Source organism: Eretmochelys imbricata, chromosome 7 (genome assembly GCF_965152235.1).
Source record: "Eretmochelys imbricata isolate rEreImb1 chromosome 7, rEreImb1.hap1, whole genome shotgun sequence".
Lineage (NCBI taxonomy): Eukaryota > Metazoa > Chordata > Testudines > Cheloniidae > Eretmochelys > Eretmochelys imbricata.
The window spans coordinates 88,381,864-88,399,129 of NC_135578.1; the positions used below are offsets into that span (position 1 = coordinate 88,381,864).

The 17,266-nt window shown below is 40.5% G+C and overlaps 1 protein-coding gene across 1 annotated transcript in view; it reads left to right on the plus strand.

The window, feature by feature from the left end:
* PCDH15 (protocadherin related 15) overlaps positions 1–17,266 on the plus strand; it is a 672,916-nt gene that overhangs the window by 390,660 nt on the left and 264,990 nt on the right. Inside the window, exons 13-14 of the mRNA XM_077821312.1 lie at positions 3,760–3,953; positions 14,847–14,979. Coding sequence (XP_077677438.1) covers positions 3,760–3,953; positions 14,847–14,979 — 327 coding nt within the window. The remainder of the gene's footprint in view (positions 1–3,759; positions 3,954–14,846; positions 14,980–17,266) is intronic.

Sequence of the window (17,266 nt, forward strand, 5' to 3'; positions counted from 1 at the left end):
ATTTTCAAAGCCTCTTTTTTGTAAATTTAATTAACCTTACTAATCTATGTATTTAACTGATTTCTCTTTTCATGCTGTCACAGTAAAAACTGGTCCTGCCTCAACTGCTGAAGTTAAATACTTAGGACCTTGGATTTTTTTTTCCTTTTTTTGTGTGTGTGTTTTTATTGTTGGTGTTCAGTGCGGAAGGGTATTGTAACACTTTGACTATGCCATCAAGTTTTTATAGTAAGTTTTCTTTGGAAGGCTAATGAGTATGAGCAATTGCATAGGGTAAATGTAGAATATTTGATTACAGGAATATGCAGTTCGAGAGATGTTTAAGATGTAAAAAACTCTGGCACATCCGTGCTTTTTCACTGGAGGTGCTTCTGCAAACCCTAAGGGAGTATAAAAAGTGGATTTTATGTGATGCAGTTTGATGTGTTGTCTTTATCTAAGCATCACAGGGTATTATGTTGAAACACCAAAGGCACCATCATATGGAATGTAGAGCAGTTATGAAACTACACAGTTTATAGGATGTCCTATGCAGAATTTGGCAAGAAAGCACAGAATTAGAGAAGTGTGTTCCAAGGACAGTGTGTGACACTTTGATTTGTTTAATGACTTTCTAACATGAGTTGCTCACTATTTTGAAAACAATTGAAGGGTTTCATTATTAAAAAACATTTCAAACATTCAACCTGAGTATGATACCATGCTGCCTCTCAAAAAAGCTGTGGAGAGCTTTGACTGTTCAAATGAAGTATGTATCACAAAGATAGTTCAAAATAAACTTTAAATGAGCTGAATATGATAGAACTTTAATTTTTAAAAAAACTTTAACATACCTTTGTTCACTTAGAAATGCACCTTATATGGCTATACTGTATGTGAAGACAATAATGCACTTTAATTTCAGAGTCAGCGCATCTTACCTAGGGTACAGTTAATTATAACTATCTTATTTAATCCATTGTTGCTTCTTGAGAAAGGGTTGATTCTATAAAGAGCATAGTGTGCAACAGCAGTAACAGCCTCTGTCACCTGCTGCATGCTGAATCCATAATTTGAATGTTGGATCTACCAATACATCCAGATCATTTCCTCTTATCATATTAACTAATTCAGTGCATGTATACTATACTGAACTTGGGTATTGTTTTTGACTAAGTGCCTCTGTCTGCACATTACAATTGATATTCCACTGAGCCTATTTGTGTACTCTATCAATATTCTGAAAAAAAGCTACATCCCTTAGTGTTTTATTCACTCCCTGTAGCTTAGAATCATATGTAAATGTAATTATCATGCACGCTACATCTTTGGTTGTACTCTCCCTGCTTGCTCTAGTGGCAGGATACTGTGTGTGTTTTCCTTTTTCTTGTCTCCCTTTCACCAAGGGTCTTGGGAGCAGATAGCGCTAAGGTTGTAAATAATATTCTCTGAACTGCAGTGGCATGACCAGGGCTGGCAGTGTAATAATATGTTGATTAATAGGTTACATTATATTCTAATCCAGGAGAGGATTTGAGTGACAGGCTGGCAAGAGGCCACCTCCACATATGCTTCTGCCAGCCTACTGAGTGTTGCAGGGGCAAAGAAGAGGATTTCTGGCTCCCAGACAGTTACCTGAACCTGTCTCCATGTTTGCTGACTCTGTGGCTGCATTAGGGGCTGTGGGAGCAAGAAAGCAGGAAGGCAGACGGGCCAGCAGGAATCTTTAGAGGAAGTAAAGTCAGAGGAACTTTAAGTAAGAGCTGCTTAGTGTGGGTTCTTACAGTTTTCCATATCTCCTGCTGTTCTTTTCCTGTACAAACTGATGCCTATTATGCTTCATACCTTCTGCTGCCCAACACCAAACATGAGCAACAGGGGATCGAGATGTGAAATTGTTTTTTTGTCACTTTCATTTCATCGCTTTTCACTCAGGAAGGTGAGCTGATGGACATGTTCTGTGGCTGGCAGCCAAAGAGACATGAGACTTTCAGAGAACTTCCTACAGTTTTACTGAAGTTTCTCTGCACTGTGCTGATTGACTGTTTGCTCCACCTCTCCCCTTTCCCCTCCCTCACGGTCTCTTCACCTCCTCAGCTTAACTCCATGCTTGCCCCTCTTAGTCTTCCCCCAGCCCTGTTCCCCCCACCTCTCTTTTGTTCAGTGTCCCTTCTCCCTTCACTTTTCTTTACATTGAACTGATCCATTCCTAACTACACGTCCCTCCTCAACCCCTCACCTCCCAAAACCATGGGACTAATGCGAGGTTTGCTGCCATTACATTATTCACTCTGCTTGTGTGCTATATCCCTTTCCCCCACCCTGTGTCTGTCTTGTCTATTAGATTGTAAACTTTTTGGAACAGGGACTGTCTGCCACTCTTTGTACAGTGCCTAGCACAAAGGGACCCCATTCCTGATTGGTCCTTAAGCACTAACCTAATAAACCTGCTTAATAATGATACTTCAACTATTTTCTCCACATCTGAGTGTAGCAGAATGCAATACCTCTTTTTTCATTTTGTTGATGTGGTGTTATTTAAGATGGCTGTTCTAAATGTCTGATATAAAGTTCAAGGGATGAGCACCACCACTGATTTATTTATAAATATTTATGTACTTTTTATGGTATAATCTGTTCATTCTGCATATGGAAAGAGAAATGCTAAAATGTGCATACTTTTGATCTGTTCTCAAGAAATATAGTCTTCCTGAATCACAAGCAACTGAAGTGAAAACATCGCCTACTTGTTCTATATATGTCTGTTGTGTGAATATAGTGCATTGACGATGATAATGATGTCTATTCAATACAGGATATGCCTGTAGTTCCAAATCATCTTAGTGCACTTGGTAAAAAACACACATTCCCTATATCTCATATCAGAGACTGTGTATATCATATACTGGTAATACACTAGGAGTAAGAAGCAAGAGCTGCTGTGTATCTCATTACAAAGATAGGAATCTACCATTTCCAATGGCATAAACTCCTATTTCTAGCCCTAATGGATCATAAGATATCTGACCTTAAACTTGCACATCCTGGGTATCGGAGCTTTACAGTTTTGTGGTGAAAATGTCAAAAACAGAGTTGCAATAAATGGTTTTGGATTTCCTGTGCATAGCATCTCTCTCTCTCTTTTGGTGATATATGTGTGAATGTGCACCTTTATCATTTCACTTGGACTCAGTTATCTAATCAGTCTGTGGTACACCTCCTAGTCCCACTGCCCATAAATGATAATGCCATTGTTCCCCACCTTAACATGAACAGGTTTTTATGCACGACTTGACTATCATAATTTTGGCAGCAACAGCACTATCCCAATACAGTTTTAAGGAAGACAGAGGCAGGGAACCTTTCCATGAATAAACTTCAGACCCCCAGTTCAAACATTTATTTTGTTCTTGTAAATAACATGTTTGGTTGGGATATTTTTAGGAAGTGGTGGAAATTCCTATCAATAAAGAATAACATCAGTGTTGTATTAATTAGCCTTTCATTAATACTTAGATTTCATGTAGCTTACTCGCAGTCCTAAATTCAGGACTGGTTGTTTTGGATTTTTTTTTCCTGATGCAAGATTTTCTTTTACTTATTTTATGATGTTCTAATTTTAAATTACATTTTCCTATGACAATATTTGTAGTGAGTAGATGCAGAGTGTTTCTTCTTCCTTTGAAAACTTTCTTCTCCAAAGCAAGATCCCTTGTTGAGAGAAAATAAAATAGAATGGAATTGATTCTTAAGTATTTACATTCTGATTTTCAATTGCAGCTCAGTGCCATAGATGCAGACCAAGGGCCAAATGGGCAGATCATATACGGAATTCTGGCTGGGGACCAGGGAGACTTCATCATTAATGATCGAACAGGCCTTATCACCATCGCTCCAGGAGTTGTATTGTCAGTAGGGAGGTCCTATGCTCTCACTGTCAAAGCATCTGACAGTGCTCCTCCTGCACAGAGAAGGTAATTAATTATATAATAAAAGTATTTTTCAACCTATGTCTATCCCAGCAATTAAATTTAAGAAGCACAGAGTATTCTTATTCGTAAAAATCTGCGGTGCATCGGGCATTCAGAGGGATATGGCTTCCATTTACTCTATTTTGTGTGTTGATCCCACTTCAACTTTTTTTTTGATAAGTACTATGTTAGAAATTAGTCTAAGTCTTGCATTTTCATGGCTTATTTGCATATTCTCTGCAGCTCACAACTTTCACAATTCAAGGAGAATGAAATAGTCTCCTTTTAAAAATTAAATTATTACCTGTTGAATTTTATCTGTCCTTGTTTGTATGAAAAATTAAAAGTGAAAGAAAGGAAGATAGATGTTGTTTTTTTCCGGACTTCGCTTGCTGTAATGCAGAAATGGTTAATAATAGTATCTTCAGAATGATCCCTCAGCTGGCAACTGCCTTCTGCCTAGGTGACAAGGTATTATAGTATTCATGTTCATCTGGACTTCGCTTATTTTGTCACATAAATTGCAAGCTGTGCAAATAATGAAGTACACACCACTAAAACCTAAATTCACACCAGCAAAGTCATTTAATGTCTAATCTCAGACTACTGTCAGATCAGAGCAGTTTGTGTGTTGTCTGTGGTTGGCTCAGGATTGTTGTGTCCCCCAATAAAGCTATCCAGTCCCACTTTCCTGCTTCTTTTGTTCTTGAATTCTGTGTACTGAAAATAAGCAAAAATGTTGGCACTTCACTATTGTGTAGAGAAATACATAACAATGGTTGAGATGACATGTTCTGGGCCCAATGCCAGTAAGGCGTCGTTGTGCTGAATATGTGACAAGTCCGTTCTCCAATTAAGGGGACTGGGAGAAGCCTTGTGTAACTGCACCTCTCAGATGTTTCTCACATTCACAAATGGGGCAGTCAATGTAAGAGAAAGATATCGTCATGTAAGTTTACCCAGATGCCTCTCCCCTGCCCCCCAAGACCAACTTCTGCTGTTAAGTCTGCAAGCAATCAGCACACTATGATGGCTAGATTGAGCTGGATGTTATTTGTTTATTCCAAATTACTGTATATTTCCAAATTCTTGGACTATGCTCATCCATTAGACTATTTACAAACTAAGCTCTGTAAACATGTGATCTTATTGTTCTTACATTTTGTTTCCCCTTCCTCTTATCATGTGTTACATTCTTCTGTTGCACCATGTTTCAATTGAGACTGTAAGCTCTTTGATGCAGACACTATGTAGTCTTATATATTTGTATAGTGCGTAGGACTCTGGGTCCCTGATTAGTTGGCTCTGAAATACAAATAATACTTATGCCATTCCAAGTAGGTATTGAAGTTCATTCTCAGATGTTTCTCCCTTGACCACTAGCATTGAACAGGAAGATCTTTAAGGTTGTTGTTAAAATATTTAAAGCATTTGACTCAAAGGCTAGCTCTCTTAGTATTCATGGTGTCCATTACACCTTGGTCCAAGGTAGACTTTTCATTCTTTACAGCACATTTTCATGAGTAATAAACCCTTTACCAAATCTTTAAAGAATTATTAACACGTGCCCTAAGATCTATATTTTAATGGTATCCTGCTGGGGGATGAATTCCTTACGTCTATTAGAAAGGCTACTTATTACAATATTCGCCGAAAGCAAGTTAAGATCTCACTTCTTGTAGTTCCATTGATCTATTTTGTTATAGACTTATGACATATTTTTTTCAAAAAAGACTAGTGATTTGGGATGCCTCAGTTTTTGAGTGTCCAACATGAGCTGCATGCAAGGAACCTGACTTCCAGAGAGTGGATGTTCAGAACTTGCAGTAAATCAGGACTCTCTCAGGCATCTTAAGTGAATCACCCAAAACTACTAGACAGAGATTAGACAAGGTTTATCGAAGACAGACAGATGGCAACAGAAGAAAAAGTCTGGTAATTACTCACTTGGCTTTAAAGTTAAGTAATGCACACAGGCTTATTTTATTTCAATCAGAGAAATAGAATCTTTTAATAAATGTCTTAATTCATATTAAGGGTGTAACTCCTCTATTCTCAGATCCCATACCCTGATACCAGAGCAATTGTTTGAATAAATAGCAATGGATTTTGCTTGTTCGTTTATTAAAGAATCAAGCAAGAGTGGAACACACATACAATCTTATTGGAGGATTGCTAACGTTCAGAAGAAGATTTCTCCAGTTGTTATATTTCAATAAATATTTCAATTCACTCACTCAAAAATTCATTTGCCTACTTACCATGTTTCCTTTTTAAAGTATAGGGAAATACTGAAGTTTTTTCATGTAACACTGTGTAGTAATTGAGGTCAAATATTAACTTTTTAATGGTGACTACTATATACTGAGTATTTTATAGAATCAAGTTTATTAGTGGTTTTAGACTAATCTACAGCTGATGGCATTTCATGGCTAAAGGCTACATAATTGACTTCGTTTGTTCAGGATGTCGTCCTAGGGATATAGAAGTTTGTTTAGTTGAAGAGTGATCTAATTCAATAAAGTACAATGGTTCTACTTATAAAGTTTCTTCCTTGGAAGACTTTGTGAGAGAAATTTCTTATATACTTAGAATAGGGGAATACAGCTCTCAAATGTGACCATTATTCCTGGGAAAAAATAAGAAAGTTTAATGGGGTTTAGTAAGAGTCCAATAAGAAGTAAAGAAACATGAAATAGTAATTTAGAGGAGAAAAAAATCTCATTGTCAAACAAAGTAATAAATGACTGGGTTCTGCTTTGTGAATCCAAATTTAAAATTAGCTGAATTCTATGTCTTATTTTTGATTAACACTTCAAATTAATGGTTTATAATTCATTATAGCCATATGGTAAGATACTGTACTCAATCAATATTGATTGAATATCAATATTCTTCAGATATCCATTATTAGCTAGACTTAGTAACATGGTATAAGTGTACTAAATTATATTTAATTACATTAATCAAGGACAAATGTTTCATGTTTAATTCTATCAGCTTTTCACTATTTATGTCATAGTTAAGGAGCCATTCATGGGCAATTTCCAGTGTACTGACAAAAAGGAAAGGCATTTGTCATATGTGAGCAATTATAGAGCAGATTTTAAGGTTTTCTGTCCTCTTCCAGTTCCTCTTAGACTGCAGGATCATTACAGTTAATGATGAAAACAATCCACCAGATCAGGTCCATCCACCTGCCCATCTATATCATAACATTCTTGGAAAAAACATACTGAATGTAAATGTGTTTTCTCTTTGAAGGCTGTCTACAGTGATGCAATATGTCCTCAGAAATGAGATTCCACTAATATGCATACAAATCTCCTTGTATTTGTACATACATGCTAACATACTTTAAAACAGTGCTGATGAGCAGTTGGTGTACACTGGCCCGGATACTGATCAATTTCTGTGTAGCCAGGGAGTCCTAAATGAGAAGGAGCCCCTCCCCCTTTGTGTAACTACTGAGGGTCCCCTCTCACCTGTGTTGCCTGAACTGAGGACTCCACAAGGGGATGAAGAGAGAAGACAGAAAATGAATCCAATCTCTCCAATGCCACTTTGGGAATGGTGTGGCTTTTCATAGCCCCCTATATGGGCAACGTGGCGTTCAGTAACCACTCTGGGCCAAAGGAGCTTGGAAGAGAACCTCTTTATTCAGTGACCAGTTCCATCTTTCTCTGCAGTTCCCCTCCCCCAGACCTCCTGTCTGGGAACCTATGCTGTTTAAAGGCACAGTTTCCAAAACCACATAATCTTTTCACAGCTAGAATCAAATAATAGTTAACAAACAACATTTATGTAACACAATTTTAAATACATGTAACCAACCTAGTTACAAACAATGGTCAATTAATCCCTCAGGTCTCTTGTACTGTCACTTGAACTTGCAGATCACCCTTGAAACATTAGAAACAACTGTTGTCAGGAAGCAGTAAGTCCATTTGTTCTGGCAGAATAATGTCCTGGGGCTTGGTTGTCTTTATCTATTGTGGTTGTTGCCTAACTGAGACATTCTCAGGCAAAGCAACCAAACCTGATGCCTCTTATATCCCTTCCTAGTGGAAGTAATAGAAGGCATCATCTATTCCACCGCAGTAAATGTTCAGCTGGGATGACGATCTTATATGATATCTATGTTGTTTGCAACCATTGACTATTATCATAGATGTACACTATGTGATGTTCGTGAAGTGATTGCTGCTCTCAGGACTCCAAATCATGCTGCTCTTTTTGTTTAGCTTTATCTGCCTCTTTATACTTCTGCAAATCCCCGTTCCTCTGAGATCAGCATCTAACATTACAGTATTCTAGTTCTCAGAGATCTGTTAAAATGAATGAACACAAGTGACAAACCATGTTTTGCTGGTGCCCTCCTGTAGTTTAACAGTACTAAGTACATATGAGACTCTGCAGCCTTCTTCAATAGCTGCTTTATTATTTTAACATCACTTTCCATCATCCCATTGGATTGGAGATAATGGGGACTAGTAGTTACATGTCTAAACCCAATGTAATGAAGCAGAGAAACCACCTACCAGCACGGAAGGGGTTAAAGAGAGTCTTCAGGCTCAGCTAGCCCTGTCCTGTTATAGCTGCAGCTAATGTGAGCCCTGTAGAGGGGAAGAGGAGGAGATAACCCAGCTCAGTTCATGGCTGACTGGTGAAGAGGCAGGAGCTGGCTGCCTCCCTACCTGAGGAGAAGGATCACTAAACTGCCAGCTGAGTAAGTCATAAGGATGCAAGAACTGTCTTCCTGGCCAAAGGAGGCTGAGGAAGAGTCCTGAGAGCACCCTGTCTATGAGGAGCTCAGGTGACCAAAACATGGAGACCTTTTGGGGATTCCGAGCCCACCAAACTTACAGCTGCCTCACCCAGAAAAATCTGGGACCACAACAGGATGCCACCCAGGGTCTATGCGGGCACTACTAGAGAAAAGCCACCACAGCAACTTGGACTATAGGGGCCTGTGACGGGGCATGACTCACCTAGGAATTAGCTCTTTGCCCTCTTCTGGAGGTGTCTCGCCCACCCTCACCTCTGCTCCTGGACCCACATCTCTCCCAGGACAATGGCGTCTTCTTCATGACAGTGCCCTCCAGCTGTGCCACACTCCATGTTCTCCCCTCCTGGGGGACCTGCAATCTCTACCCAGTCACTTCCCTCAGTGGCAACTGTAGTCCATTGTCCCAGGGCCGCTTCCCATGCAGCTCCAGCACCCTCTTCTGCCCTTACCTCAGGGTCTCAGCCTGCAGGCCCTAGCAGCCATCCAGAAGCTCTCTCTAGCTCCCCAGGCCCTGTTCGCAGTACTGAATTGTCCCAGGTGCTGGGGCTTCTTCACCCTGCTAGAAGCCTGGTCTTCTCCCCTCGAATTCCAGTCAGCTACTGACCTCTGTGCTGCCCTGCAGCCCTTTTTATATGAGCCTGCTGGGCCATGATTAGCTACTCCTCTCAGCCACTTTCTAATTGGCTGCCTCCGGCGCAACCTCCCTAGGGTTGCTTTTAACCTCTGTTCTGCCAGTGAGGGGCAGCCACCCCATCACAGGGCCATTTCCCAAACTGAAGGGACAGCAGTAGGAAGTAGTTCAGGGCAGTGGACGTAGACTCCCTGATGGGAGATCACCTACTTGGGTGTTGACTTACACAGGATCCTGGGCTGGGACCTGCTTCAGTTCCCCCTTTTGGCACTAGTAATAAGTGATTCATGGCCTCCCATAAAGATAGACATTAAACTTTTTACACCCATGGACTTAAGCGACAGCCTCCTCCTCTATTTCAGCATATATCGACACTCCATTTTTGGTAGTGCCGGTGACACACAAACTACTGGTCTTCAGTTTTGACCATACTGCTGTAGGGGGAATGTGCTAATACCCTTCTTGGAGGCATCCATGATCCACTTAGTTTTACTCTTACTGTCATGGTACCTCAGGACTAGGGCCTCTTTAGCTAACTCCTTCAGTTTTTCAAACGCTTTATTAAGATTTGCATCCCAAGATCATTAGACAATTTGCACAGTGGTGCTCTCAGGTTGCTGGTTTGGACAGCTACATTAGGCATGAATTTCCCCAGTTCACCATTCTAAGGGATCTTTGTTTACCTTCCTTATCTGTTGAGGCAGGCATGCTGGATATGGCCTCTGCCTTACTGTGCTCTCCCTGCGTGTCTTGCGATGTTAAGTTCTCCCACGGGTATATTTTCCATTACATGGAATTTACATTTGTGTTTGTTTGGCTTTAACGCAGCACCTCTTGCTCTTTCCAGATTTGCCCAAAACCTCTGGTCATGCTCTTCTACTTCTTTTCCCCTGATCAAAACATCATCTGCATAAACGTTAGTACCCTCTATACTGTCAAAAATTGTTGTTTTCCTATGAAATATCTCAGGTGGTGAACAGACCCCAAACTGTGTGTCTAATGTGGCAGAACATGTGCACAGTTTTTCTGCAGCGCATCTGCCAGAACTCTGCTGACACATCCAGAATTGAAAAATATTTGGCATCAGCCATATCTCTCAACCTTTCTCCCCTGGTGGGTAGTAGGAAATGTTTCCTTTTTATGTATTAATTAAAGTCAGTAGGTTTTGTCTTTTTCCCCCCTCAATGATCAGTTAGTGTACCCACTCAGTTGGTTCTTGTACTCACTCTGATTCCCAGACCAATGACCCTATCTAGCTCCTCTTTTAGCCTCTCCATTAGGGCAAAGGAAACTTTCCTAGAGGCATGAATTGTGGGACAGTTGGTCTCCTTCAACTTTATTCTATACTCTGAGTACATCCCTATCCCACCCTGAAACTCTTCCTCGATGGTTTTGTTCCCCTGCTTCTCTGATGATTACACCTTCTTGATCAGACCAAGGGCTTGACACAGTTTTAACCCAATAATGGGTCATCTTTTCCCTGGTACTATTACAAATGTTATCTTTTCTACACGTTTGTTATTGATCCATATATCTAGTTTGCATAATCTTTTAGTGGGGATAAGTCCACCACTATAAGCCCTGACTTTTACCTGCTTACTTTTTGCTATCTGTGACTTTTCTTTTAGTGCTAAAAACACTGTTTCTGGCAATACTTAGTTTGTATATAATGTCCAGTTTAAAATGAATAAATGTCCCATTTGATTTCAGGTTGACAATCCATCTTCTGCTGGAAATGGTGCCCATTACTCCTATGAAAAACGCCACTGAGATGGTGTTGCTGTCACCATCCTCTTTGTCCATGCTGTGCATACTCTGTTGGTGCTTCTAAACTATTGCAAAGTGATGTAATCTGTTGCATTTCTTGCTCTTTTCTCATATGTCAGGTCATGACCTAGCTTGTGCTTGTCATCACAGCACATGCAGCTCCTTGTGCTGTTCTTGCTTGACTCTATGAGCACCATGTGCCTTTCTGTCTCAGGTCTCTTTTCTTGTGATAGTTTGGATTCTCAATCAAGACAACAGTGTCAGAGTACTGTCTACCCTCAATAAGGTTCTGTCTGGGCTGGGTGGCTTCCACTGTTTGGCAAATTCTAATTGCCTTGTCAAGAGTTAGTTCTGGGTCTGCCCAGTTGTCTCTGAGTTTTTTGCTCTGGATTCTAATCACAATCTGATCTCTGAGTAGCGATTTGGTAGTCCTCAAAAATTGCAGGATTGTCTCTTTAGCCTTAGACTATGTCTACACCACTGGCAGCAGCATGTAGTGTCTGTAGCAACATGCTGCAGTGAAAAGCGAGCTATGTCCCCCCTGCAGTGTGTAGCTACATGTTGGTGAAAGACTGGCAACAGGAAAAGGCTTCAGCAGTGGGGAGGCAGCAGGGAACCCCTTTCTCCCCTCTCTCCCCCCCCCGCTGCCCACCAGACCTTTTTCCTGATGCAAGAGTCTTTTCCTTTGGCGAGGGAAGGCTCCAGCAGCGGGGAGCTAGTGGATCCTTTCCCCACTGCCTCCCCACTCCCTGAGTCTTTCCCTGCAGTGGGAAGCTGCTCAAGCCTTTCTCCACTGCTGGAGTCTTCCTGTGGTGGGGAAAGGTTCCAGCAGCAGAGAGACAGTGGGATGCTACGCTGGTAAAAGTAGTAGGATTGACAGGGAGGCACAGGTTGGGTGAACAGAGTAGGTACTTGTGTGCATACCCGTGCCCTTCATGCAAGCCTTTACTTAACTCATTTGAGTTGTGCCTTGCCGGCTACACTGCTATTTATACCTGTGCTGGGGGCTGCGTGTGTGTATGCTACATGCCCCCAAAGGTTCTTGAAAGAGACCTGCTTTATTCAGTCTCCAGTTCCAACTGCATCTGCACAACAGAACATGGCCTTCTGCAGTGTCCCTCCCATAGCCTTCCTGTCTGGAAAGCTATACCCCTTAAAGGTACTACAATTCCCAATATCACTGGTGGAACTGCAGCATGAAAGTTACAATTCAACCGTATACATGTATGTGAACTGAAAACATTTGATCTGGAAATTTCAGTATATTTGGTATTTTCAGTTTCAGATCCAAAATTTGATGAAGTTTAGGTCTTAGTTCTGATCTCTGTTCTGAAGTGGTTTCCCAGGTCAAAAAAATCACATTTTCATCTTTCCACGTAGCGTATAGTACATCCATCATGTTTAAAGTGTGGGAGAGTCTCAGGTCTGTATCTTTTCACTTTATATACTATAATACTTTTCTCCCAACAGCTTATATGGCCTTTATGTAGTCTTATAAACAAAATGGCTACAAGTGGAGAGCATTTATATCCATTGTGTCAATAATCTGCAGATTAGAGCTTCTGAAACATTCATGAAGATGATAGACTGTAACCACTCAGTGATTTATGGGTTGTAGGTATATACCATGCACTCTAATGGAGATTTTGTATTTGTGTTTAAATTGTGATTGATGCTTAATTTGCTTTGTTTTCAGACTATTACACTGAAATCACTAGACTTTCATCTCTTTAGGTTATTGGCAGCTACTCCCTAGAGAACATTTTTCCATGTTGCTAAACAATCACACTTGGCTATACTTCCAAGTTAGAGTGCATTAAAGCAGCTCCAGGTGCCCTAACTCACAACCCGTCCACACTGGCAAGGCACTTAGAACCCTTGAGCTCTGCAGCTGGAGCGCTCCTGGTAATCCACCTCCACGAGAAGCATAACACTTGGTGCGCCTGGGCTGAAATGCCCCAGCATCAGTGTGAACAAGGTGTTGCATTACTGTGTTCTGATTGGCCTCCGGAAATGTCCCATAATCTCCTGAAGTCAAGTGGCCACTCTTGTCATTGCTTTGGAATCGGCTGCAGGAATGCAGATATGCCCTTTCAAAGCTTCGTTTCTGACAGCCGGATGCTTATCTGCTCCGGGACAAAGCAACCATTAGTGTGGAATGTTGCTTGCTGTGAGTGTGTGAGAGAGAGGTGGGAGGAGGAAGGTCTGCTGCTGTCTGAACTTACAAGACAGCATGCTGAAATGCTCGCAGCCCCCCAAAACCCACTCTCTCTCCCCCCACATACACACAACACACTCCCTGTCGCACTCCACCCCCTCTCTCCCATTTTTGAAAAGCAAGTTGCAGCCACTTGCATCTGGGGATAGCTACCACAAAGCACTGCTCTCTGTGGCATTGCAAGAGCTGCTAATGTGGCCACGCCAGTGCACTTGAATCTGACAATGTGGACATACTGCAGCACTTTCCCTACTGTGCTCTGTGAGGGCTGGTTTAACTCACAGCGCTCTACATCTGCAAGTGTAGCCATGCCCTCAGTGTGGATAGTGACTGCTCAGGTACCGAAGGATGATATGCATTGGGAGAACTATGCAGGGAGAGTGTGGAACATTTCACTAACGTCTGGCATGATATAAGCAATGTTCGTCCCTCATTTTTATCAACATTAACATTTTCTAACTTTACACCTAAAAATAAATTAGTGTCTGTAATATAGCAAGAACAAGCATGTACTATATCAGAATCCTGTACAGCTAATTAACCGAAGTATTGATTAGTGATTTCAAATTCATATCCCTGTGTACCTTTTAGTAGATTTTTTAGCTATTCATATTTTATATCGTCTGGAAAACGTACATGTTCAGATTTCTTCCCAGCAGTTTTGGACATATTTGTTTGTCAAATCACGATTTCTTTTACTTCAGCCCTAAAGAAAATGGGAGATTTAAAGACTGTTAATTAGTTTATGCAGAGGAAAATGTGATACTGGTCCATGACTGGGGCTCCTAGGCACTACAGTAATATAAAAACTAAATAATAATAACCTGCTGTATAATGATTGCTTACAAGGTGACATGTTTCCAGATAACGAGGCACTGCTTTATGGTTCTGGAGATATTGCAGATGTTGGTAGTATAGTAAAGTGTGTAGTCTAGATCTTCAGTTGCACTGAGATGTAAGAGAAAGGTGCCTCTAAGACAGTTTTCCCATTCTCTCTATCCTGGAGTCGCTGTGGGGTATTTTGGCACACAATGTTAATTTAGAGGAGCATAACCTAGAGTGCTGTGTGTTCCAGCCCTGTCCCCTCTTCAACCATCCCCGTCTTCTATCCCCAAAGAAACATAGCTGGCTTTCATCAGTCAAGGATTTCCCCCAATGGGGGAGCATGCATTGGTGTATCAGAATTTGACACCATCAGAAAAGACATAATGCAGCTCAGGGGTTTGGGGGCTCATTTTTGCAAAGCACACACCAAGTTAGTTCCTTTTAAAACTATTTAAGATGTTGATAGGTTGAGATGGGAGTCTGGGTCATTTCTGAGACAATGCAGGAAGAGGTGTGACTTGAAGAAGGATTTTAAACAGAAGAGAGAGGTTGTGTGACCTACAGGATTAGGGAGGACAGTCCATAGATACAGGAATTGTAGGTTACATTGCCATTCTGCTTTAAATTGATTTTGACCTGGATTTGGTTCTTTTTCTGTCGTTGCAGGAGCTCCATCACTACTGTTTACATTGAGGTACTTCCTCCAAACAATCAGAGCCCTCCCCGCTTTCCCCAGCAGATGTACAGTCTTGAAATCAGTGAGGCCATGAGAATTGGTGCCATTTTGTTAAACCTGCAGGTACAGAATACTTCAGTGTAAGCCTTTACACAGCTACTTCCGCTTATACGTGTGACACTCAGGGTCCTGTCCTCCTCTTGTAGAGGTGAAAGAGAGTCTGTGTGGATTAAAATCTATTCTGTAACAAAGATATAGCGCATAAGAAAATGCTGACTTGACATTTCTGTAACATTTCAGATTTCCATCATACCAAAATATTTTCATGCATAGCTTTTAACCAGCCTTCTGCTCAGAAGTGTGATAAAGAATAATAGATGATATTTAAACGTTTCATTGAATTTAATAATTGTGTGGGTTGTCAGCATGAAAGCCCTGGATATTGAAGGGCTTGTATTTATCCACCAGGCAGTTAACAGTGGGGGCAGTGGTTATGCAAACTTCCCTATAATGATTCATTAGTCTCAACACTTCTAAAAGTGAGAGAAAAATTCAGTTTCTGTGTCCACTGATTCTTTAGCCTCTCTGCTGATACTGCCAAAAAGGAGGCTAGTTGTGTTTATTGAATCTGCCCACTATGAAGTTCACTGACACTAACAGCTCATTGTTTCACATGTATTATGGCTATTCAGTTGTGTAATTACTTTCAGTCATTGCTGACGGGAGCTTGATATGAGCCAGTGACCCAGAGGCAAAATGTCCAATGTCCCAGTTAGATCCTCTGATGTCCAATAACTCAGGACATACTATGGCCAGAATCAACAAGCTTTTGCAGATAGGAAGCTGAGAATCTTTTCTCTTTCTAGTGGTTTAAAATTCCTATTTCTGATCCTGAGCGGTCGTGTTATTGGACCACTGAACCTGTCAGTGGAAAAGGGCTTTATCTCTGAGGCACGTGATTTTGGGAGGTAATTCCAAATTTAGGGAAGGAAGAAGGAAACGTGTGTGTGTGTGTATGTTTTAAATTTCTGCTATTTGAAGGTGCTCAGAAGTTAGGAATGGAGTAGATAGATTAGTGGGCAGGGTGCAGTTGAGATGGTCCAAGATATATGTAAAATGCAATTTCATGTGGTCCTGAAGTTCCTTACATGACTTCAAAAGTTGTTACATGGTTGTGTCACTACATATAGGCTATGGCTACACGATGAGCTATGGGTGTGATTCCCAGCTTGCGTACACATATGCTACCTCAGTGACACCGAGCGCAAATGATAGTCGTGTAGCCACTAAATGGCACAGGCAGAGGAAGCAGCAGCATGGCTTCGCTGTGCTGAGTGCAAACCGGCCTCAAACCAGCGGGCATGCGTACGTGTATGTGAGCTGGGAATCACACCTCTAGCTCATAGCGTGGATGTAGCTATATATTGTGTGTAGATAGAATACACTATGTGAAATCGTATTACATACTCACTTTGAGCCTGGTTCTCTACTCAGTTTGCTATTTTTAGGCTATTGTAGAATCAAGCCTTTGTAATAAATGCAGCACAAAACCATGAGTTTTTCAGTAAATCTGGGCTGGAGTTTTAAAAGAAGCCTAAAAGAGAGATGCATCCATAGCCCAATTGGATTTAGGCAACTAATTCTCTTAAGCTCATTTAAAAAACCTAGCCTGATTGTATTTATCCCAAATGGAGTTTGTGCTAACTGTTGTCATTTAGGGCTGTCAGACTATTAAAAAAATTGCAATTAATCACGAGATTAAAAAAATTGTTATGATTAATTGCAGTTTTAATCACACTGTTAAACAACAATAGAATACGAATTTAAATTTATTATAAATATTTCTGATTTTTTTCTACATTTTTGAAATATATTGATTTCAATTACAACACAAAATACAATATATACAGTGCTCATTTTCACACAAGTACTGTAGTACAATCTCTTTATCATGAAAGTGCAACTTTCAAATGTAGAATTATTAATATTTTACATAACTGCACTCAAAAACAAAACAAAGTAAAATTTAAGTGCCTACAAGTCGAACTATGAAGGGGCATAAGAATGTTTTCAGATCTGACTTGTATATACCTTTCAACCCCAGCTACAGCAATGCCATGCGAACACCTGTTCTTACTTTCAGATGACATAAATAAAAAGTGGGCAGCATTATCTCCCATAAATATAAACAAACTTTTTTGCCTTACCAATTGGCTGAAAAAGAAGTAGAACTGAGTGGACTTGTATGAGGTGAATTGAAAAATACTGAGTTGTAATAGAAATCAATATATTTGAAAATGTAGAAAAAACATTCAAAAATATTTATAATACATTTTAATTGTTATTCTGTTATTTAAAGTGTGATGAAATCTGTGATTAATCACAACTATTATTTTAATCAAGTTAATTT